The sequence below is a fragment of the Ursus americanus genome, chromosome 32 (genome assembly GCF_024610735.1).
Source record: "Ursus americanus isolate L20-20 chromosome 32, mUrsAme1.1.p, whole genome shotgun sequence".
Classification (NCBI taxonomy): Eukaryota; Metazoa; Chordata; class Mammalia; order Carnivora; family Ursidae; genus Ursus; species Ursus americanus.
In genome coordinates, this window is record NC_142158.1 from 15,091,671 (window position 1) to 15,117,147 (window position 25,477).

The 25,477-nt window shown below is 43.6% G+C and overlaps 2 protein-coding genes across 2 annotated transcripts in view; one reads left to right on the forward strand and one right to left on the reverse strand.

The window, feature by feature from the left end:
- The window catches only part of SYCP2L (synaptonemal complex protein 2 like), a 106,447-nt gene extending 104,962 nt beyond the window's left edge, over positions 1-1,485 (forward strand). The window contains exon 32 of the mRNA XM_087857982.1: positions 955-1,485. The gene's annotated coding sequence lies outside the window, so the exon portion shown is untranslated. The remainder of the gene's footprint in view (positions 1-954) is intronic.
- A 6,380-nt stretch (positions 1,486-7,865) lies between these two features.
- Positions 7,866-25,477, reverse strand: part of ELOVL2 (ELOVL fatty acid elongase 2) — a 66,644-nt gene continuing 49,032 nt past the window's right edge. The window contains exons 3-8 of the mRNA XM_045811696.2: positions 22,660-22,847; positions 18,712-18,789; positions 15,698-15,869; positions 13,100-13,224; positions 12,480-12,614; positions 7,866-10,949 (exon numbers count right to left, since the gene is read on the reverse strand). Of these exons, the coding sequence (XP_045667652.1) occupies positions 10,824-10,949; positions 12,480-12,614; positions 13,100-13,224; positions 15,698-15,869; positions 18,712-18,789; positions 22,660-22,847 (824 nt within the window). The 3' untranslated portion in view covers positions 7,866-10,823. The remainder of the gene's footprint in view (positions 10,950-12,479; positions 12,615-13,099; positions 13,225-15,697; positions 15,870-18,711; positions 18,790-22,659; positions 22,848-25,477) is intronic.

Genomic DNA, 25,477 nt, shown 5'->3' on the forward strand with positions numbered 1-25,477 from the left:
AACAAAGGAATAACTTCAATTGCACAGGTGGTTCTTTTTTTTTTTTTTTTTAAGATTTTATTTATTTATTTGACAGAGAGACAGCCAGTGAGAGAGGGAACACAAGCAGGGGGAGTGGGAGAGGAAGAGGCAGGCTCATAGCGGAGGAGCCTGATGTGGGGCTCCATCCCATAACGCCGGGATCACGCCCTGAGCAAAAGGCAGATGCTTAACCGCTGTGCCACCCAGGCGCCCCTGCACAGGTGGTTCTGCCTGCCATGCTTTACGATGAGCGTGCGACCTAGTGTTTGCATTAGGCTGGGAACATCTATTTCCTCCTGGATATCAGCTCTTATCTACCTCTTGTTTTATGAGGCTCGAACTGGGCTCAGTCCCAGTCTAGTTATTAACAACACACAGTTTTCAGACAGCGTGGCCCCAAAAGCCAGCCCAGCCACTGCCTCTAGTATTCCACCCAAGAAATACCTGTCTTTTCTCCAACGTTAGAAGAAAAAATAACCTGCTGTGTTTGACTATCGAGAGATAGCAGGCACATCTTCGAAGCAGCACATTAAGCCTTTTTTTTAAGGTGTTCATTTATTTGGGAGAGGAAGAGCGCACATGTGCGCAGGGGGAGGAGCAGAGGGAGAGAGAGCATCCCAAGCAGACTCCTCGCTGAGCGTGGAGCCCAATGCAGGATTCGAGTCCAGCACCCTGAGATCATGAACCAGCCACTCAAGCTACTGAGCCACCCAGGAGCCCATTTTTGAGGGCGACTTTGACTCTGGCCGGCTTTTACCCAGTGCACTGACTTCAGCGGCTGCTGGGCAAAGATGCAACTTTACTGCATATCTGAGTTAGGGTGTGGCCGGTAAAGCGTCGTGACGTTCGTGTCGGCTTACTGCGTTCTAAGGGGGACCAAGAGGTGGGTGGTGCAGGCTCCGCTAACTACCATTCTTTGTATTTTCTTTCCAGCCGTCTGAGCCGCCGGAGGACGACAACGCTGGCTTGGGCCGCTCAGTGGTTCTTTAGAGCTCTGGCTGATGCATTTTGCTTCACTCCCACTGGGACCCCTGAGTTATAATAGAACAGAATTATGTTGGTAGTTTACAGCTGTGCTATTGTCCCTTTGTTCACAAAAGTTAACTTTCTGCAACAAACTTTGGTCAGAAAAGAGGAAGTTCGGGATGTTTACCAACTTAGAGTGTTGCTTTTTTTTTTTTTTTAATGATTTCAAAGTAAAATTGATTTTTATTTGAGAAGGGTCCTCAAGCTTTGTGGGGGAAAGAAAATCTTAACATCTGTATCCATGCTATTTGGTACATCTCTTTGAGGGAGAATTTCATTTGTGATGAAAAGCACTCAGATGAAAGTGGCGTTGTATTTTGAAATAGTTATTATTTCACTTGATCCGCAAATATTCTAGTTTCTTCAGCACTTTCACAGAACCGCCAGCTTGAGCAGAGGAGAAAAGCTCATGTGATAATTACTAAATGCTCTAATAAAGTCTGCGTGCATGACGCTTGCATATGCAGTTGAGTGCATTTATTTATAAAATCTACCTAATTCGAGGCCATTTACAAAGTAACTTCACAAATTGGGTAAGTACAGTTGAAGACCGCAAACCGAACACAGTTTATTCGTTATATAGTATAACTTAGTGACATAATATATCTTATGCATTATGTATTTAATCTCTCAGAACAAATGTTTGCAACCCCAGTGTGTCATCTTTTCTATTTAGGATTTTTTAACGAGCTATGGTTTAGTATATTATTGTAAACTTTACAGAGTATAAGAGCACTTTTTCTTTAGGTCCAAAGGGTCTAATTAACCTCATTTCATTTGGGTATATCCAGTGTAGGGCTCACGATTCCTGGTGACCTGGCGTGTTGTGGATTTCAGTGCCATTACATTGACGGTCTTCGATGAAGGACATCTGAAGAGTATATAGGACTTCTGGTAACGGGTAAACATATACTGGGGAGATGTACTCTCCAAAGCCTTCAGTGAGCTCACGTGGTAGAGGTTAGGATGGGTGAGGTGTGATCTTAGCCAGTAAAAACTTGGTCTTAAGGCACCAGGTCATTGAAGAATCTCCAGGCTGTGTGTGACAAGCACCATAAATGGGGAGTAAACTAAGCACCAGCAGGGGTGTGAGGAGGGAGAGATCGTTTTTTGTGGGTTGATCAGGGACAGGTTCCTGGAGGAGAAGCACCATTTGAGCTCTTGAAGGCTGGGGAGGATTTTTCTAGGGTTAGCCGAGAGGGACTAACGAGACTCAAGGCACAGAGGCAGAGGCATGCAGAATTTGTTGGAGGCTGTAATACTGTAGAGTATGAGTGGAAATTAAGGCCCAGACTGAGTGCCTTTACTGCCTTTACTGTGTTGATTAGAAGGACTTTATTCTTGGTGAGAATGCGTCACTGACGACTTAGCAGAGAATGAGAAACAAACATAGTGGCTTAGGAAGATTAATCCACTAGTAGTAGGAAGACCGAATGCCATCTAGCGGAGGTCTTCACAGCAGTAAAGGCCTCCCCGAGGACACAGTGTGAAGGAGGGAGCAGGTGGGCTAGCTCATGACGGGGAGAGGATTCTAAGAGCTAAGCTTGAGGATGAGTTGATGGAAGTTGCAAACACCAACTTGAGATTTTGGAAGATATCACTTTAGGAATGTTCCCCAGAAAGTCTTCATTCGACACTGTCTTAGTCTTCGAATCCTTATTGAGCACTAACTGTATGCACGGCCAAACTCTGTATGTGGTGCTGAAGATTCTGTGTTGTTATTGTCAAGGGCCTCCAGGAGCTAGCTGTATGATGGGGACAATTACACCAACACGGAAAGCAGCTTGGACCGGAGTTCACCTCCTTTCAACTGAGAGCAGCCTTGTGCCCACCACAGTGAATTCTGGGACCAAGCTGTGGCCTTGGCCTCATTTGTGGTTTCCAGCATTCCTCTGCACTGTAACTTTCCGTCCTCCACGGTGGCTCTTCCCAGTACGTACTGTGATGCTCACCCCACGTCCATGCGAATTAGCTCCTGGCCTCTTTCTCTCTCTCTCTCTCTCTCTGTGTGTGTGTGTTTGGTGTGTGCGTAGTTGACACACAATGTTACGTTGGTTTCAGGTATGCAACTTAGTGGTTTGACAACTCTATACATGATGCTATGCTCACAAGTGTAGCTGCCATCTGTCCCCACCCATCACTATCACATATCCTAGACTGTATTCCTTACGCTCTGCTCTTTATTCCCATGACTTACTCATCGCATAACTGGAAGCCTGTATCTCCTTCTCCCCCTTCACCCATTCTGCCCAACCTCCCCATTCTCCTCCCCACTGGCAACCATCTGTTTATATTTTTAGTTCTGATTCTGCTTTTTGTTCATTTATTCATTTTTTAAGATTCCATTTATGAGTGGAATCACATGGCATTTGTCTTAGTCTAATTTCACTTAGCATAATATCATCAAGGTCCATCTGTGTCTCAAATGGCGCGATCTCCTCCTTTCTTATGGCCATGCGTGAGTCCATTGTATATATTGCTACGCCACATCTTCCTTACCATCTGTTGATGGACACCTAGGTTGCTCCCACATCTTGGATACTGTAAATAATGCTGCAATGAACACAGGGGTGCATGTTTCTTTTCAAGTTAGTGTTTTCGTTTTCCCCAGGTAAATAGGCCCCCAATAGTGGAATTATTGGATCATATGGTATTTCCATTTTTAATTTTTTGAGGAGTCTTTATACTGTTTTCCACAGTGGCTGCACCAGCTTGCATTCCCACCAAAAATGCAGGAGAGTTCCTTTTTCTCCACATCCTCTCCAACGTTGCTGTTTCTCCTCTTCTTGAGTTTAGCCAATCTCATAGGCCTGAAGTGATATGTCAGTGTGATTTTGATTTACATTTCCCCTGATGAGTGATGTTGAGCATCTCTTCATGTGTCTGTCTGCCATCTGTATTTCTTATTTGGAAAAATTTCTATTCAGGTGCTCCGCTGATTTTTTTTTAATCAGATTGTTGTGGGGTTTTTTTTGGTGTTGAGTTGTATGAGTTCTTTGTATATATGTATATTTTTAGATAGTAATCCTTTATTAGATAAATCACTTGCAAATATCTTTTCCCACTCAATGCGTTATCTTTTTGTTTTGCTGGTGGTTTCTTTTGCTGTGCAAAACCTTTTTATTTTGGGGATGCCTGGGTGGCTCAATCGGTTAAGCATCTGTCTTTGGCTCGTCCTGGGATCGAGCCCCTTGTCGGCCTCCTTGCTAAGTGGGGAGCCTGCTTCTCCCTCTGCCTGCAGCTCCCTCTGCTTGTGGTCTGTCTCTGTCTCTCTCAAATAAATGAAAAAAAATTTTTTTTAATTTTGATTAGTACCTGTAGTTTATTTTTGCTTTTGTTTCCCTTGCCATAGGAGACTTAGAAAAATGTTGCTATCGTTGACGTTAGAGAAATTACTGCCTGTGCTCTCTTCTAGGATTTTTATGGTTTTAGGTCTCACATTTAGGTCTTTAACTCATTTGGAGCTTATTTTTGTCTGTGGTGTTAGAAAGTGGTCCAGTTTATTCTTTCACATGTAGCTGTCCAGTTTCCCCAGCACCATTTATTGAAAAGATGGTATTTTCCCCATTATATATTCTTGCCTCCTTTGTCATAGATTAATCATACAAATGTGGGTTTATTTGGGGAGGGGGTGTCTCTATTCAGTTCCATTGATCTATGTGTCTGTTTCTGTGCCAGGACCATACTGTTTTGATTACTACAGCTTTGTAGTATAGCTTGAAATCTGGAATTGTGATGCCTCCAGCTCTGTTGTTCTTTCTCAATATTGCTTTTGTCCTTCAAGGTCGTCTTTGGTTCCATACAATTTTAGTGTTATTTGTTCTAGTTCTGTGAAAAATCCTGTTGGTATTTTGATAGAGATTGCATGGAATCTGTAGATTCTCTCGTGGGCTCCAGCTTACGCCATGAGTTCTAGCTCACTCTTGATCTCCCCATTCTCTACACATCCTCCCTTCCTGACTGCCTCACCCCCCCTGGTGGACTTTGAGCCCTAACACTAGATAGGATGACAACAGCCTTTTAGAGGGTGCTTAATCACAGCCACAACTGGATAGCGTCAAATCCCTGTGATGAACCCCTTCATGCGTATGTGTGGGTATCTCTGTAGCGGTTCTGCTGCTGAAATCCTGGGCCCTAATACACAGGGCAGTAGTCCTTTTGCTCCCACAAGAACCTAAAATATGCTTCAAAAGTATAATTCACAATTAGTGATGTTTCAGTGGTTTTTGCTGCTTTTCTCAAGCCAGGTATTGTGAGCTTGGTCTGGAATAGGGGTCTCAGGCTTCATAGTTGGGGCTCCCACGTATTTGATAGGAGTCTGTGAGCCCAGACATATTTAACAGCATAAACAGATGTCTTACAGAGCGTGGTAACTGCGTCTTCCCTCTAGGAGATGTCCACTAGACAAGAGTTCCTTAAATGCAGAGAACTTGTCTGTTCTCTTTATATTTCATTCCAAACCCTGGGCAATGCCTGGCACATAGGAGGCACTCCGATACTTGCTGAGGGACTGGGGACTCCATTGGAATCCAGGGGTTTAACCTCTGGAATTTTCTTGAACAAAACCCCCTCATCTATATGGAGAATTTCTCATCCATTGAAACTAAGCTCAGGTATTGCTTCCTTTTAGTTTTCTAGGTTTTCTTGGTAAGCTATATTTAATACTTCCATTATTTTATAACTAAACGTTTCTCCATCTACTTTACCAGACTCTGAACTCTAAGGGCAGGTGTCACTGGGATCACTTCTTATGTCTACGTAATACATAGCACCGGACAAGGTAGATTTGACAAATATTTAAGTGAACATTACTGTTTCTGGAGTTTATCCAAATCCCATAGGACTAAGCTAGCTTTAAAAAAATGAAGGCTGAGGCACCTGGGTGGCTTAGTCGGTTAAGCTCGGCGTCTGCCTTCAGCTCAGGTCATGACCCCTGGGGTCCTAGGATCAAGCCCCACGATGGGCTGCCCGCTTGGCTGGGAGTCTGCTTCTCCCTCTCTTCCCTCTCCCCCCCTGCCCCCAGCCCATGCCTGCATGCTCTCTCTCAAATAAGATCCTACATTAAAAAAAAAAAAAAAAAAACAAAGGCGGTGGCGGGTAGTTCCACATGGGCTAGCTCAGATAGAGGTGCTTAAATCTTTAAGAAATTGCAACTTTTTTTTTTTTTTTTTTTTTTAAGATTCCATTTACTCACTAGACAGAGATAGAGACAGCCAGCGAGAGAGGGAACACAAGCAGGGGGAGTGGGAGAGGAAGAAGCAGGCTCACAGCAGAGGAGCCTGATGTGGGGCTCGATCCCATAACGCCGGGATCACGCCCTGAGCCGAAGGCAGACGCTTAACCGCTGTGCCACCCAGGCGCCCCAAGAAATTGCAACTTCTAATGCTTGTTAAGGAATGTGAAGTTTATTTCCCTCTTAGTATAGGACATCAACCCAGGCAAAACTGCAAAATTTTTCCTTTTGTTGTTCAATGCTCGGGAGTCATAGACCCAAATGCCTTCAGAGGTCAGCTAGTTGTATCGGTGGAAGGCAGATGTGGGAGAACTAACTGGGGCTGGCAAATAGGAGAGCACAGGTCTCCTCCCCGGGCTGCAGGCTGTGGTGCATGCCAACCGCAAAGGTAGGTAGGTGCCAGGAGCTTGGAGCGAGCGTGGCCTCACCCAGGCTGCCAGAGGTGACCTGGCCTCAGGCGCCTTTACGATGGGCTCCCAGTGAGGGGCTCCTAAGATCCTTGATGACCGCATTTACAACCTGTTTGCCCTCCTGCTGATATTCCAGTGCTCCCTGCACAGAGTTTCTTAAAAAGGAAAAAGGACTTACAAATCAATCGCTTTTACCCTTTTCCGTGACTAAAAGTCATGTTTTACTGAAGGTCAAGGGCTATTTTAGGTGACTGTAGTCTCGTGAGTGTGCTGATTTCTTTGTGTGCCTTGGAACAGAACTCTTCCTTACGTGTGTGAATGTCACTGATTTTGAAAAAAGCCCGCCGTAATAAAAACGCCCGCTGAAGTTTTCTTTATATAAACTAAGAAATGTATTTGGGTGAATGCTTACCTTGTATAAACAGCTCTTTCACTTTGCTACAAATTCTTAGGCCTTGCTCTAGAGACAGAAGGATTTATTTTTAAGCATGAATTGATTCTACCCACTGTTTAAAATGAAGTCCCAGTGGGTTAAGAAGAGGCTCTTGAAAATGTCCTGTCGTCCCCATGCCTGAAAACTCAAGTCCCCATTCAGATAGCGAGATTGAAACCCCCTCGAAATTGAAACCTCCCCTTCCCTTTTCCCCTCCTGCCCCATCCCTGTTACTATCCAGGGATTTAAGCGATTTCCTAAGTGGAGTTGAGCACATCTTTTGGACTTGGCTTGTTCTAACGTCACCGTTCCAAACGCTACACTGACACAACAGCACGGTCCGTGATCCTGCTCCACGACCTTGACGTCTGTCTCTGTGGGGCTTTGTCATGGTCAAGTCTCAGCTCCCATCCCACTCCTGAGCTGGAGCAGCTTCCTGTCTGCTGTCAGGGCGCTCAACGTTGGGGGTCGGGGGGGAGTCTGCGGCTTCAGAGCTTCTTCGGTACGGTTCCTGCCTAACACGGTCCCCTCAACCAGGCCAGTGCTCCTCCTCGGGTTATTCTCTAGAACAACTCTGCTCGCTATAACCGTTATATCCTCTGCTCGTCTAATTGGTCTTAAATTTTTCTTGTAATAACCATTTTCTGAAATAGCTTAACTTGGTATATGAATACTATGTAAGGGTAATGTTACATAAAAGGCCATGCATTGCTTATTGAAATGAAGAATTAAACATTTAAAATTAATTGCTAAAATATCCCTTTATTAAAAACAATTCCTGAGTAATAAATCATTTGGAATACCATGCAGGCACACATTTTAATGTCTTTGAACCAAATAAGAACAATCTCAACATGCTTTGCTTTAGTGTAAAAATCAATTTATTATACAACAATCATACAGAATGCTTATCTGTCTACAGAGAAAGATGGCTTCTCCTGCCTCCCTGTCCACCCCAATCATGATATTATGTTCTCAAGTATTTTCAAAGGAAAACCAAAAAGTGATATCCTTATTTTCTAAATAAGAAGTTCCCAGAAACATCATAAAATGATATGGAAGAATCAGAATGGTCTCTTACATACAAAGTGCTTTTCCGCCCATCACAGTAAGTATCCTTTTGCCTTACAAATAAATATCTCTCTGATGGGGAGAGGGAGGGCCTTCTCTCTCAATATGTCTAAAGGCTTCACTGTATCATTTTGATGGTTGAAAAGGTCACTTCATTTCCATTTAACATTCCGTTTAAAAAAAACTGGAATTTTTAACGTGCTCATAGTATTATATATTTTCATTATGAGTAAAAGGAAATTCAAGAACAAAAGGTTTTCATTTTTCTAACAGTATAGAGGCTGGCTTTTAACAGTTTTAGGAAAATCACATGAAGTGTAGACATTCTGCTTTTTAAAGTTCCAACACTTAATGACGGGTTAAAATAGTGGCCTGATTCAGTTTTGGTGGCTAAGATTTCATGGCTCTGTATAATTGTATCAGCCCTTGAATGGTTTAAGGCTAGAAGTGTTTGGTTTGCTTCACTAGATAAAGACACCATGGGAGACAGCGTCCTGCAACCCGCGAGGTCTCCCCCTGCCCTCTGCTGCCAGCTGGGGCCCTCGGTCATTCTGCTGAAGGATGGCTTCCCTCCCTGCTCTGCCGATACCAAGGGCAGGAGAGCACCCAAGCTGCAGGTAAACACAGAGCGGGGAGATGTTAGAGGCTCCCTGACCGCTGAGAACCAGGTGCAAACAACGAATGTCCGGGGAGGTCCGGCTTCTCCCTGGCTCTCATTTTCTCCCGGGATGCGCTTTGAGAACAGATGCTCAACCCTTTCTTGGGACCTAAAACTGAACTGGAGTCCAGTTGCTCTGAGGGGCTGTCTTCTTAGTCCAACCTGTGTTTTGTTATAGAAGAGTACTCGGAGGCGTACTTGAGGCTAGCCCTTATTTTAAAACGAATTTCTGGGAGAGAATGAGACTCGTAACAATACTGTTAGTATGGGATGGAAGGAGGTAGGGATGAAGCACCCTAGAAAAATTAGTTTTAGAAAACTTTTTAGAAAAATAAATCCAAGAGCAAGTGGGTGTCAGCAATGTGTGTTCAGTAAAAACGGACCAAGTCCTCGCATGTTACGTGTACAGACATGCACCGCACGTCTGCCACGTGGGCCAGGTCCTGAGAGGGCGGCGGACGTGAGCGAGAAGGGAGAAAACACCATCAGGGTCTCCGTTCAACGTCGTACCAGAGTCCACGCTCTTTTTTAAACAGGGAAAAGAATTTTTAGAAAGCGAGGGAGCAAGGAGGACGGAAAGGCACTCCCGCACAGACTGGACGGGGTCCAGGGAGCGGTGAGCATGCGTTTCTGTCACTTGCACATCTGACCTCAACATTACGAACTACAAGTTATTTTAAGGAGAGGGTAGGAAAGAAAAAGTGTCAAAGGTGACAAGTCTTGTCTTATAGGGTCTAATCTTCCTCACAGCTTCAAAAAATATTGTTTCCATTCTTGGTGCAAGTTAATATAGTGAAGTCCAATACTTAGGGAGGAAAAAATATATTCACTACTGCTTTCCTCTGCTGTTGTGCTTGTTCTCCGTAGAAAGCGTGTTCCCCGGGCCGGGGAGGGGTGTGCCGTTTGCCAAATCGGCACTTCTCATTGAGGCTCTTGACCAGCCCCGCGTAGGAATCTTTCCATCGCCCTCTTTTTCTTCCCATTTTCCAAAACTTACCCTGCAAAGAGTGCCAGCAGGTATGTGGGGTTACAACAAATAGTGGACAAATTCAATGTCTGTGTTGCCCCAACTGCTCTGATTTATAAATATTCCAGTGGCTTATCTTTCTAGGGAGAAGGGAAGATTCCTTGATCAGAAAGGAACTGGGCAGCCAGATTAAATCCTGCTTTCAAAACTGAGCAAGGTGTCTGTTTACAACCTAACCTCAGGGGATTTAACATAGGAGGTAGCACGAATATACGAATAGTCGCGGAAACCAAATTAGAACTGAGGAATGACTCCTATCTGAAGCCCTGAGCTAGAAGCATTTGGCAGAAGATTTTTTTCTTCTTAGAAAAAGTAATTGTCAAAATAAAATACAAATTTCATTCCCATGTCACTAAGTTGAGACTTAGTATAGGAATTTGACAGACACTACCTTAAAAGAAGTTTTGCTAGATTTTCCTGTCTTCCATTTATAATCCATTTTAGTATTTTCTGGGGTTGAGTCCTAATGGAACAGACAGATGACCTTATTGCTTAATAAGGACTAAGCAATTATTGCTTAATATAGATTAAGACCCTGTAGCTAGAAGGTAATTAACATTTTGTTTTAAACATTTTAATCTGACTAAAACTATTTGAAGACTGGCTTTGGAACACAAGGCTCCATGTTTCCTGGCTTTGTTTGTGTATAAGGCGTTAGAGAGTTTCTGGTGAGGGGTTCAGTCTGTGCGGAGGAGGAGAGAGAAGTGGCACCAGGTCTGAGGTCTACAGAGCTCGGTGTCTGAGGTGACACGGTGTGCTGACGGAAGCATTCAGGGAACAGATTAACCTCATAGCAATATATTAATACATTCCGAGTACAAATGATTTATAAACTCAAAAGAAATTAGTTTATGCTAAAACATATATAACTTTCAATTCAGTCTTTGCTTTAAAACAAGCGAATCTGTTAGGCTATTATATATGCTTTGTCTGTTACTTGACGTTTATTGCGCTTTCTTGTTGATGACCCCGTTAGTCGCGGTGAAGTAGGCTTTGGAAAAACCATTCTTAACTTCTTTCCCTGCAGGTGGCTCTTCCATATTCTTCTTCACTGGCTTTTTCCGGTATGTCTGTTGGATGTATGTATTTCAAAGAGGGGAAGAAAAAAAAAAAGGATTCTTGAATAAGACTTTGTCTCTGACATGGCACATAATCTAAAACAGTTCATGATTTTATTGCATATTGGACAAATAAGAATTTTTGTAATAGGACAATTTTTAAGCTAACAGTTAAAAATAAAAATAGGGTAAAAACCAAAACAAATCTGAATTCCGATGAAAGGTTATTTCAGCTTATCTGCACTGGTTAGGATTTACGTATTATGAATGGCTTAGCATTTAAATTATTCTGTATTAGTTGCTTCCTTGTAGTTCCTAAAAATAAGATCCTTTCCAATTCAAGGAGAAAAAATGCTGTTATTTTAAAAGTCTCAGTACCTCAGATTCTGGCTTGATTTAGGTTTTGGCATATTCTTCCTAATTCTCACAAAATACCCAATTTCATCTTTTTTACTTTTTTTTTTTTTAAGCAGTGGTATTAACAAGGGTCAAGACTGAAATTATAAGCCCAACTCTAACGGAGTAAGCTTCCATTTGAGCGGACAAGTAGGACTGAAGTTCTGGGCGCCTGTCACCCAGCCTGCTGGGCCCCCTACTCCTCAAGGCCCGACACCTGCGCTTTGCTGGAACAGTCTGTTTCTGTTTTTGTTTGGGTGGCTTTGTTTGGTTCCGTCAATGGTTATTCCTTTCGAAATTCTCAAAGGAAACTTTTATCTCTTATAAAAGACAAGGCCTAGCCAGTCCGATTTCAGAAACACGGGGGCTTAACCACCCGCCAGAGGTTCCAGTTCCCACAGCAGGACTGTGTGTGAAGCCCCTGTGGGTTAACTTTCAGCAAAGGCAAACTAAAAAAAGCACTTGTTGTCTGAAGAAAGAAACACACTTGAGTACAATTTCGAAAGTGCTGTTTTGAATGTAAATGTATGTTCTCATTTCTTTGTCATGAAGCTTCCTATCTCTGTCCCCCCGCCCACACAGGAGAGCAACTGAAAATCTACGAGCACCTGAGGTCTGTGCTCTGCCACGGCTTTCATCGGTTTTTGTCTTAACAGAGTTGCTTTGAAAGTGTTTTGTAGCTCCGTCCCATTTAAATTGTTGATTAAAGAGAAAATGACAGTGAAGAAAAAGCCAATGTGACCTTTCCACGACGGCTGGCCTTAAAAGAATTTTTTCCAAATAGTGAGTTTATAATATCACAGTGCTGATATAGAAACAGCTTAATATTAAATGCATTTAGCTCCCGTTCTTCTCCATTCAAACAGATTTCCTGCATTCACATATACGACTTTGGTGCAAATATATCAGCCAAACGTATGACTTGACTGAACTCTAATAAAATGCCCACTAGGCTTGCACAGTGGTTACCCTTCAAGGGGAGGATGCGGGGTGTGGACTTCGGAATGCACGTTTCTCTGTTTCCCTTGGGTGCCTCTATTATCCACAAGTCTGTGCTACGTTATTTAGCTGGGAGAATTAAACCTCTATGTAAGGCAAAAGCCCGGTCTTCTACGTTCTGCTGCTGAAGATCTACAGGTCACTTACCTGGACGTAAAAATTTAAGAAGAGGATGACTAATGTCAGCATGTAGGACGACTGGAAGATGAGACAGCCCAGGGGGAAGCCGCAGGGCTTCACCACCGCACTCAGGGTGTGCGTGATGGTGAGCACGAACTGCACCTGGGGGGGGGGGGGGAGGCGGCAGGTGAGGCAACCAGGCGAGCCCTAGACAATCCAGTTCGGCATGTTATACACTGAGAACTCCTAATACTCCCTAAGTTTTGCAGGAATCAAATAAAACGCCGAAGCAGCCCACTATCCCATCTGGACATTTTATTTGAAACGACACTGGCACACAGGTCCAACTGCCAACCCATTTTCTCGTGGAAGAGTAGCAGCTGAAATCCGTTAGATAAAAATGAATCTGTTAAAATTAATGTCTGGATTAAAGCATCTACATTTCAAAGCCAGTAAGAAGCTAAGTGTATCCACAGAGGAGAGTTTAACGCACCAGGTTTAATTCTTAAAAGGCTAATTTTAGAGAAAAAATAGGCAGCTTCCTCACACAGAAAAGCCTCTGTCGAGGATGACAGACTCCTTGCCTCCATCCCTGAGAATAGCTAGATGCTACGCACGGAGAAGAGCAGAAAGAAGGGATGACATACCAGTTGGGCCTGGGTGAGATATTTCTTCCACCAAAGATACTTGTGCATGGATGGAAACACAGAAAGGCCGTAGTACGAGTACATGAGAATGTGGATAAAACTGTTGAGCGTGGGTCCGAAGAAACCTGCAGAAGTACAGTATAGAAATGACTGTTCGTTCTTTATCGAGTCGGACTGGGTCTTCCTGGGCCTCATCACTGAAGATGAAGAACTACGGTGCTATCATTTACCAGAATCTCATGCTGATAAATCCACCTTCGTTTCTGTGCTATTACTCCAGGATTCAGTTGCTGAGATAGGACAAAACTGGGACGGTTTTTCAGTCAGAGTGTCAACCAAACAGGTAATTCCTGATTTGCAAAGGCGGTACTGTCTCTTACAGGGTCATTACTATCAGCTAATCTGGGAGAAAACGAAATGTTCGCTTAAAACTGGTGGCAGAATTCCAATGAAAGAGAAGTGTCTCCACTTTCGTGACACCTTTGATGAACCATTTTGATTGTGGAAACAGAGCTGCTGGTACGTGGCTGAACAAGAGTCAAGGAGAGTATGCTGCTCTATTTATAAATTCTACCTGAAAGGGTCCTAGGAAGCAGGAGATGCTGGGGGAAGGTGAGAGAAGGTCCCGCAGGAGAGAAGGCTGGGACAGAAGAGGGGCCTGCCAGTGAGATTTCCCAGGGCCTGGGCCATCTCATGAACTTCTAGGATAAAGAAGATCTAAAACCTAATTTTAGGACCTTGCTGTGCCCCTCCCTGCCCCTTCCTTCGTGAAGTCCCTGTAGCTGCCATCAATGGGGGTGAATGGTGTTTCAGGAAACCAAAGGAAAAAGCTAAGTTCTATGTTGGCTCAACTAAGAAGCAAAAGGATTCAGCTGCAAGAGGTGAGATGTCAGAGACGGGTTCTTGGTTGGAAACCGGGATACTCACTGTCGTGAAGATTAAACTGGTACATACATGCCAAGTGCTTACAACAGTGCCCGGCCCAGTGACGACAACTTAGTGCTACCTTGGGGTCCAGATGAAGCTGAGTCCTGCAGTGGGAGGGGCTGTGGAGCTCTAGGACCCCTAGTAGCTAGGGCCCCTGGGATACATCAGTTTTACTTTGTAAATTTTGATTTTGTCACCTGGAAAAGGGGCATGATGGGATGGACTGAATAATACTATATAAACTGAAAAGTACTGCATCCATGCTGGTTAATCAATTTAAATTCTCTAGCCTGGTTTTCCAATTCTAGATCAGAGGTCTGGTTAGATAAATGCAAATCAACGAATAAGATATGAAAACAACACTCGCATCCTGTAAGTCCTCTGCAAACACTGGCTGGAATAACTTGTTACCAGGCTTGGATTTACGTGAAAGCACAGAGTTTCAGAGTACCAGCTAGCATAATGTCAGTGGTATTTCTTTTACTCACCTGAGTTTTCATGACCGTGAATGAATGGAAAAGGAGTAGTTGCTGCTCGTAGTTTAATAATATTTTAGGTTCAATAGAAATTGTCACACAGCATCTTATCAACAGGAATCGGATGTCTTTACACAGAGATTATGTGAGACTGTCGTTCAGATGCTCAGTGATTTGTAATGAGATAGCTGATAAGCACAAAAACTAAGTACTTAACCTTCAATTCTTGCATGATATTATGGACTACAAATTGATTACAGCATAAGTCTATCATGGTCTTAATAACAAAACTCAAGAAACTAGATTCTGTCCAGGAGCGGTATAGAAATCCCATCTCTTTCTGACTCCCGCACCTGCAGCAATCTCCTTCTTCACACTCCAGTTTCATTTGCATCTTCATAGTCACTGATATTTTTTAAAACGTCAAGAATGTTTGGACTATATCTCTAAGATCCCAAACTCTTTTTGACTGAAGTTTTACCTGTTCTTTCACAGAAAATTTTTAGATGTGGGGATACAAGACAATCAGGAAGTCCTGCTGTCCCTATTGCAGGTCATAATGGACCCACTAGCGAGCTGTGAAATCCCTGTAGTGACAATCACAGCTTTTTGAAAAAGTGCCATAGTATTAACAACAACAACAAAACCCAAAGTGCATCCCCCAGAGCTAGGGGAAATAGTTCCTGAAATTCTTGTTTCATACAAAGTATATACATGTAAAGAGGCTGGGATATAATATGTATTATTGTTCTCAGTTAAAAAATATTGAAAGCCACACACAGTGTGACCTTAATTGTTCAGAATGGAGAAAAAGCCCTGGGAGTGGAAATGGCCCCAAGCTGTCGTGCTGCCAGGGTGACTGTGGAAGGTGCCATACTGATTTCTGCAGGAGTCCTTCAGGCCCTGGGGCTGGAGTAAAATTGCTCCAGCTGGAGTACGTGCTTCTGGCCCTCAGACGTTTGGTGCATGGAAAAAAGATGTTTTTTAAAATTTAAGGTAATACTCAGATTTTGCCAGAATCAAAGACCAGAAACTAACTGGCCGCTGGCAAATAGGTGCTTCCCCGTGTGACAACGCGGGCCACCCCGTGGCCTCCCTTTTCTCTCTCCTGATCCATCTGCAAGCTTCAATACAAGACACTAGAGGTCTCAGAAGACCAATTACAGAGAACTGAAAAATCAACAAAATCACTCACTTTGCCCGCAAGGTATCCAGTTCAAAACACACCACCAGATGTTAAACATGGAGGCGTGATGGTACACGTGAAGAAAAGTAATCTGACTGGTTTTTTTCCGCAAAACGAAGAAAATTGTGTCCAGGAACTCTACGGATTTGGAGAAGTAGTACCACCATAGCACCTTGGCTACCTGTAAGGATGTGGAAACAGGAAAGAGCAAAGGTGAGCAACGAAAGTGCCCCTCCTGCTGCCCCACCTGCCTCTGGGCAACCTGGGTGACACTGGCTCTCACTGGTGTGCATTCCTCTCTCAGGCAGGCACACAAGCACCTTCCTGGCATCTCTGCCTCCAGTTTCTCCTTATTCCTAGTGAAAACGAGGTACGCCTCCAACACGCAGATCCGATCAAGTTACTCCTGTGCACCCGCCGGCGGCTATTCCCAGCAGCCCCTCCGAGCACACACCGTGCGCTGTCCAGGTGCCCGGGCTTCCTAGCACCCTCCTCCCCACATCCCCCCTCCTTTCCCCTCGAACTCGACCTAACCGTCTCCTTGATTTTTCTCGGAAAAAAATTAGAACTAAAATGGATGCAAAAAAAAAAACGGGTGCAGAGAAATCTATGTAACTTATTTTGTATTATAGCTTTGAAGATTTTTTAAAAAAGATTTAAAAATGTGCATCTTAATATTAAAGCTTTTAATTAAAAGGTTTCTACTAATAAGCATTTTTTTTTGGTTATGGAAATTGTCAAACATCCATAAAGGCAAAGAGAGTAAGTATAGAGAACCTGTGTCATCTATCACTAAGTTTCCAAGTTTTCAGTATGTTTCCAAGTTGTTGAATCAAGTCTATTTCTGAACATTTTCAGGGGGGGGTGTAGCATATTATAAGCAAATGCAAGCTATCATTTTATCTATAAAAACTAACAGATACTTTTCTTTTTAACATAGCCTCCATGTTCAAATCTGTCTCAAAAATGTCTTTTTATAATTGATTTAATCCAGATGTGATATGGTTCTCCAGTCTGCTGATCGGTAAGTGTCCCCTTCCTTGCTTTTCCTCACAAAAACTAGATCAGCTATTAGATAGAACTCCTAATACTATGGATTCCTAGTGTTATTTAATACGTGTTTCTCTATCCCCCACATTCTCTCTCACTAGCAATTACATTTAGAGACTTGACGGACTGAGATTTAGGGGTTTGGGCAGAGTACTTTGCTGGCAGTCGTGTGTGCTCCCTGGGGCATCACACCGGGAGGCACAGAATTTCGGGGTGTCCCACTGACATTCATGGACAGAGTTCAGCCTAATCCAATCATTATGAAGTTTCCTCATTTGAGAGAGAGAGCACGCAAGAGTGTGCACGTGCCCAGGCATGGAGGGGGACGGGGAGCAGAGGGAGGAGGAGAAGCAGGCTCCCCGTTGAGCAGGGAGGGTGACATAGGACTCGGGATCCTGGCATCACAACCTGAGCTGAAGGCAGATGCTTAATCAACTGAGCCACCAAGGTGCCCCCATTACGAAGCTTCTCCATTCACTTTCACCCCATAGTTTTGTCACTTATAGATGACTGCTGAACAGATCCATCATTTCACTAGGACTTTCAAAAGGATGATTTTCTAATTCTCTTGTCATGTATTTTTTTCTATAGAGAAGAGCTCTTCCTCTATTTGGAAATTCACATATGGAAAGCAAAGTTGCCTTTAACTTTTTCCCCTAGAAGGAGTTGTTGTTCTAGCAACCTTCAAAAGTCAACAATGGGTTTTTTAGTATCATTTTAAACTTGTGGTTTTTAAATAAATGTAATATATTTCAATCCATTCGTCAGTAATCTTTTTGCATTGTCCCATCTTGAGCACTGGGAGTCCCCTTCAAAGTGGCTCCTAGATCTTTTTGTAATGACCAAGTAGTCCTGGACGGCTTGCTTGCTTTCTGTCACAAGATGTCCTGGATTCTGCTTATACACTTTTCCCATCCCAAACCGGGAACTGGCCGATTCCCTAAGAACTCTAATCCCTTCTGGTGGAAAATTATATTTAGAAAGCACAATCTGGGTATTCATTGCTCACTGCACTGGGCTGTCAGAGACTAGGCCTTTTCTGGAGATAAGAGCTAAAAAACACATTTGTTTTTAGAATAAAGTTAATTCTGATATTTCCAATTTGAATCTGTGACTAATGTTAGAAAAGAGATACTAATAAAAAAGCTAAACTATGTTTCAAATACTAGTTGTAATGATATTAACATTATGTACTTTATTCACAGTGTACCTATTAACAGTCTCCAAAGAGCAACACCAATATTTTTATTGATAGAAACCAAAAAAACTATGGAATACTGTTAAGATAAATCCCCCTAGGGATGTTCAGTCAAAACACTGTGTTTTTAAGTCACTTGAAATAATTCTGTAGGTGGTTATGTCACCAACTTAATCTACGGGTGTATTCACATTTACTTTAGTTTCCAAGCTTTGGGAGGAAGGCTGCCTTGCTTTCTTTTTAAACTTACTTTTGTTTCATATTATGTAAAACACTTCATGGTTCCAAAATCAAATATGACACGAGGTACATTCAGAGAAGTCTAGCTTCCATCCTTATCCCCCTTTGCCTAGTTCCTTCACCCAAAAGGAGAAGGCTTTGTTAGGTTTTGGTTTATTCTGCCACTGTTTCTTTTCAAAAACATAAACACACACCCACATATCTTCATATGACTTCTTGTACTATCCTAGAAACACCGTCTGCAAGTTGTTTTTGGTTTTGTTTTTTGAGAGAATGTCCCCAAAATTACTCTAACAGATCTTCCTCGTTCCGTTTTGCAGAAGGCTCCCTTTCTGGACGTGTCATGGTTTAGTCAGTCAGTCCTCCAGCACTGGACGTTTGGAAAACATTTTTGTTACCAGGCATTTCTATTAGAACGGGAGGACTCCCTTTCTTATGTACTCCGAGCCCCATCGTCGTATCTGGAAGGAGGAAACCTCCTCTCCTTTTCGAGGAGAAAGGGTTGCAGATGGTCAGTTAGCTTCTCAGGACTCACCCGGACATCGGCTTCCCCGGCGCTGGCGAGATCTTGACACTGTAAGTTGTAGCCTCCTTCCCAACTGGAGAGAATAAGCTGCCAAAGAAACAAAGGAGGAAAAATTAACACTAAAATTTGGAAGAGAACTGAATTCCATATTCATGTCTCTGATTGGTGCCTATTCAAGGTCTGAGTAGGGACTCCCGTCCACCTCAGTTTCTCAATCCTGTCCTCAAACACATGTGAGCAAAGGATTTCATTCTTGCTGTTGAACAGATACCAATGGTTGTATTCCTGATTTGGTATAATTTGCTTCTAACCTTTACAGTGGCCCAAAGGACAGAATTTAGCTACCGTTTGAATAATAAAATATTTCATGTAAGGAATCATCTAGTCCTATAATTCTACAGGTGAAATGTAGAATTATGTGTAAACAACCGAGAAAACACTAAAAAAATTTTTTAAAGATTTATTTACTTAGAGAGAGAGAGGGGAAGGGACAGAGAGAATCTTAAGCAGGCCCCCTGCTGAGCACAGAGCCTGACATGGGGCTTGATCTTATGACCTGAGCTGAAATCAAGAGTATGACACCCAACCAACTGAGCCACCCAGTATTATTTAATAATTTAATATTACTTAATATTTAATTATTTAATACTTTGTATTGGCTTACACTTAATCGATCATCTCCATAATTTTATGAAGTACATATTTATTACCATTTTACAGGCCTGAAAACCTGGGCTCAAAGGTTCTTAAGTCATTTTTGTCATTGTATTTATGCTTGTTGGTAATCAATCATTTGTGTGATTATAACTGATTAATACTATACCCCTCATCATGTCGAAAAAACAAAGGGCTCTATAAAGGTTTGTGCCTTTTTTGCTCATCTTTGAATCCACTGTTCCTTGCCCAATGTCCAGCACATAGAAGGCACTCAATGAATATATATGAGAAAATGAACTTTTTAAATTCTGTGGAAAATTCTGCCGAAGAAGTTCTGTCTTTTCTTTCCTGCTATTACTGCAAAAACTTAAAATTCTAGAATTTAAGGCAGGTATATACAGTATTTTCTCCCTTCATCAAATTTTATTTAGGGGAATTTTTTTAATTTATGAGAAAATTTTTGACCTTTCCAACTTCAGTAATATGGAGCAGGCTGTCATTTACAACTGCTGAATGAAAAATATCTCTGGATATGAAAAGAAACCTATACATCTGACAAGGCCTTCGAATTTCGATATTTGTGTATATTGTGAAATGATCACCACGAAGTCTAGTTAACATGTTACATAAGGTAAGCAAAGGCCTACTATTTGTGGCTGCCCATCAGAGGTGTGTAAAGGTATAGCTCTGTTGAAATACATACACAGAGTGGGGAGGGATGGGATGTTAAAGCTGAACTACTAAAAAAAAAAAAAAAAAAAAAAAAAAAAAAAAAAAAATTTAGATTGTTTAAAACTACCTGACCATTTAGAATCTAAATAGAATTAAGCAGTTGGGGCTCCCGGGTGGCTGAGTTGGTTAAGCAGCCGACTCTTGATTTCGGCTCAGGTCATGATACTGTTGGGGTGGTGGGATTGAGCCCTGCTGTCAGCCTCCTCGCTCAGCAGGGAGTCTGCTGGAGATTCTCTCCCTCTGCCCCTCCCCGCTGCAGGCTCTATTATTTAAAAAAAAAAAAAAAAAAAGGCGAGAGAGAGAGAGAGAGAGAGAGAGTACGCGCGCGCGTGCGCGCACACAATCTTCCAGTGGCTTGCCATTGTATTCAGGATAAAAGGCAAAATCTTTCCAAGACCCTCATTGAATCTGCCACCTCATTGTGAATCGTTCCCTCCTCTGTCCAGGGTGTTCTAGCTGCATTGCTTTTATGGTCTTTGAACACCCCAAGTTTGTTTCTGCCTCAACGCCTTTCTGTTTGCTGCCCCTTCTGCATACACACACTCTCCCCAGATCTTCCTATGCTTGTTTTCATCATTCAGTTTCTGCTCAAATACCACATGCTCCGAGAGGCCTTCCTGCCCCACCACCAGCCCACCGCTCACTGTTGTACAAGGGGAAGGCTGTGCTGGAGAATCTAGAACAGAATCTGACACGGTGTACGAACTCCATGCATACTTGTTGAAAGAACGTTAATAATTTCTGCAGTAACTTCCTGGCCTACGCAAACATCTGAACTGGGCCTAACACGTTAGCAAGGTTAAATCAACCTATCACTCAACTAGTGGCTGTTAGACATACCCCAAAAGTGCCCAAGACCTTCTGCCCACCCTGGAAGAAGCTACAATCAGCGGAGACTAGGGAGGCAATCGATAGTAGCGATTTGGAACCACGAGGTACAGAAGCAGGAGAAGAGCAAAAGTGGATAAGACATAAAATTCACAGCAGGGAATGGGCTCAGGGCAGATGTCCTCCCTAAAAAGGAGCAGAAACCATTTACTTGTTTGAACACTACCCTATTGTTCCAGTTCCTCTCATGGTGAGGACTGCGCACGTCAGTGTTTACACAGCATTTTCACATTGACTAACTCCCACTGCGTACTAGGCTGTGAGCTTGTCAAGTCCGGAAGTCACGTGTTACTCATCTTCCTATCTCCTGGGCTTATTAGTTCAATCCACAGCACAGCACAGGTGCGCACAGGATCTTGGTGGAACAGAACTGATGAACCTTACAGCTCACTCGGGGTAAGTAGGACGAGGACCGATCTCCATCTTAACAGTAAATTGCCCGAGGGTCAGAGAGCCTAAGGCACAGCTCTCCCGTGACAGCGAGAGCGACAGTACCCCCCCAGTTCGGAATTCCGGTCTTCTGACCCCACTACCCCCACGCCTCCAGCAGGTGTCTAAGCTTCCGGTGTAGTCAGACTTGCAGGTGCCGCGGGTGCCGCTTCTGAAAACAACCCAGGAAAGACCATCTTTCCCTTTGGTTCTTCCCAGAGAAACGAATCCTGCCAGTCGCTAGATCTTGCGAGCTCATGTGGTGAAGGAAAACTTGCCCACTTGCAAAGCTAACTAGGGATTCCCCTTTCAGAGTGAGGCAAGTTAGAAGCGATGTGACAGACGGCAGCGCGGCCTTCCCGACCCCGGATTCCATCGCCGGTCCCCTCCTCGCGGGGCGGTAGGCGTGGAAAGGAACGGTTCTGAACCGTCCTCAGAACGAGGCGCAGACTGAACTCTTGGGTGACAGGATCTAGACGTTAGGCAAGGATTTCTGTTCTTGTAGATTCGAGGACCAGGAAGGCAACTACACTCGTGCCACAATCAGACATGTGTGACTGAACACGGAGGACTTTGTCCTGACTGTTCCCCCAGGTTTGCTCATGTTTTTGTCTTCCCTCCCCGAGGCTGCTTGCTGGAGCGGCTGTATTTGGCGCTTTTCCATTCTCCTTTGCAGGGGACTGGCACGGCCTTTGATGAACAGGCAGGGCCATTGTTACTTGTTCTGCTTCTTGTAGAATTCCTTGGGTTTGGCACGTTGCAAAGGAAGGGGCGATGTGTGATGTAATGGGGGCGGCCGGAGCTGGGCTGGAATGTCAGTCCTGAGAAACAGGCCTGCCACTGTCACTGGGGCCCGAAGATGCGGGCAGCGGTCCTGCAGGGACTACGTATTTGTATGTCAAACCAACTGCATTTGATACTTACGTCAGCTTAAAAACCATCCTGTCATTCAATAACGATCTGTTCTCGGGCAATTTATCTTTTCCAAGCCTCAGTGTCAATTTGTAAAAGAAAATCAAAACATCTGAGCTTTAAAGGCCCATTCAGATCTAAACTGTGATTTTAAATTACAGTGAAAGACTAAGGACGGAAGGGATGAGAAAAATTCAAGTTAGAAACAAGGACTTCCGAGACTTTCAGAAAGACTAAGAGCAAACGCTGGAACGGTTCTGGAGCTGTTAAAGGACGGCACTGACCGCTCGCGGGGACCGCTGCCTCACTGGCCTCCAGCTCTGCTTCGGACCCACTTACCTCTGCCAGCATATAGAGGGAGAGGAGTGTGATTCCGAGATTGTACAAGGTGAGGGTACCCTTGAGGGAAAGAGCAGGTCTGTTCTTCATGTATTTGTTACCCAGCCATATGGAAAGCAGATACAGGACAGTAAGAAAAAAGGTGGGAAGGTAAGAGTCCAACATGAACCATCCTCTGACTCGAGAATCTGAAAAGAAACACATACAGTGAGAATCCTGAAAAGCAGCACTTCTGTTTAGTTATAAAATTTTATCACATATATTTAAAACATTTTGGGGTTTTTTGGTTTTTGGTCTTTTGGTTTTTTACAGGGCTATGTCTGACATACAACATACGAGTTTCAGGAATACAACATGATTCAGTATTTGCAAATACACTGCAAAACGATCACCACAGAAAGCCCAGTTAACATCCATCACCTTAGTTACAAAAATGTTTTTCTTTGATGAGAATTTTAAAACCTATTGACACGTGTATTTTATTTGCATATACCCAATATGACAAGCAAAGTACTAAGCTGGATTTGGGTTACGGTTCAGAAGAACCACCCCACAGGGGTGGGAGTAGTTAAAGAAGGTTTCATGGAGCAAAGAGAACACAGAGTGACAGGGACAAGTAATTAAGGTGGGAGGTGGTAGTTCTAGCATCTTCTTTGGAACAGTTACTATGTTCATGTTTATTTACATTAACTCAATAAATAGGAAGTACTACTATGCCATTTTGTGGGTGAACACCAGCTCAGAAAGCCACAGTAACTTGCCAAGTGCACACAGTAGTGGACAGCGGGTCGGGATCTAAATTCCTGTCTGGTGCCCAGCCCCTTAGACCTGCTGCTGCCTCCTTCAGGGAAGCTGGGAGTAGGCAGGAGAAGGGTATGGAGAGTGTATTCTACTTCATAAAACCCCCACTCCCCGGACCTCGCCGAGGATCCACGCTCCCCAGAGCTCACCAAGGATCACTGCGCGTAAACCAGGCAGAGGTCAGAGTTCAGCCGAGCCAGAGCAGTGGGACTGCACAGCGAGCAGGGGAAGCTCCAGACCACAAAGGCAAAGCCTTGGAGCTGATGACTCAGACGTGTGGGCAGAAAGACAACCAAGGACCTAAACCTGACCATGGACTTGAAAGTGTAAACAGCCAGGAGGTAAGGACCAAGACATGCCAAGCGTTCCTTACTCTGGAGAGTGAAAATGTAAAAATCTAAATAAAATACACAGAATAGATCTATAATATAATTAGGAGCATCTGAAAAGAACTGTAGGCACAAAATGAATTTAGTTCTCTATTCTGCTCTTTTTTGCTGTTTATGTAAAGAACATAATTTGGCCCACACTTATAAAAAATAGCGTGCTGTTTCTCATCTCTGTAAATGGAGTTGGGAGGAGCGGATTTTTCCAGCAGGTCATGCATGTATGCCCTTTTCTTCCTGCCTCTGCTTTTCCCACATCTGTGCCCCTCTTTCTGCTCCACTCAACCTACCCTGCACACCCCAGCTTCATTTACTGCACCCCATCTGACAGTACCTAGAAAAGTGCCTTCTCAGGCCTTCACCGTCACATCACCTGTTCTGTAAACCCCTCGGGTTGTGACAGAACAAGGTAGGAAAGGGGCTCATCTCAGAGTCCATGTGACTAACAGAGATTACCTTTCATACAACTAGCTGGTGACCACTGGTCGTAAAAGTCTGTGCTATGCGCCTGCCCCTTCCTAATGTCCACCTCTGTATCTAAACCCTACACAGCCTCTCAAGACCGGATAAGTGTCCTGCCCTTTGAAGGGAGCTGTTTCCTAGAGCTCTTTCATAAGTACAGCTGCTCATCTGCGTGACAATTGTCATTGTAGAATTAAGATACTATCTTGGCTGTAATACTGTTACTACAACTAACATTTACGGAGCACTAATCCTTTTACGTGCATTCACGTATTTAATTCGCAAAGCAATCTGATGATATAAGTGATATTTCTAACAGTTTTACTGAGGTATAATTGATACACGTGCACATATTTAATGTGTCTGGACTTAAGCAAACACCCACGATGCCACCACCACAGTCAAGATAATACACACACCCACCATACAGGTGAGATTACTATTCCCAGTTAAGGTCTGAAAAAAAAATCGAGGCACAGAGAGTAAAAAAAAGTTAAGTACTTGCCCTAAACTGCTACCTTACCTCCTGTTAGAGTGTTATGGATTAAACTGTATCCCCCAAAAGATATGCTCAAGTCCTAACTCCTGAGACCTGTGTGACTGTGACCTTATTTGGAAAAAGGGTCTTTGCAGGTTACGATGATGTCATACTAGATCAGGTGGCCTCTTGCCCAGTGACTGGTGTCCTACATAAGGAGGGGAGATTGGGACACAGGGAGGAGGAGCCGTGTGAAGATGTGGACAGAGACTGAGGAAATGCATCTCCAAGCCCAGCAATGCCAAAGATTCCTGACAACACCAGAGGCAGGGAACACACTGTTTCCTAGAATCTCAGAGGAAGCACGGCCCTGCCAACACCCTGCTTTCAGACTTGCAGCCTCCAGCACTGTGAGAGAATAATTACTAGAAAACCAGTACGCATGGTTTAACTTCCTACATCCCCGTTGTTTCAGACGCGGTAGTCTGACGTCCCCCCACATCGAACCTGCTCTGCGAGATTGGGCCCAGGCTTCTACTCTCTCACTTATGCGTCCTTTAGTTCCGAGTCATTAAGTATAGATCAACTGGCACGATGAGTCAAGCACATATTACAAAACGAATACAGCCCCTGAAGTTGTTTTCTTTTGTCATCGTCCTGTAAACGTTTGCTGCATTTGTCAAGGAGGATA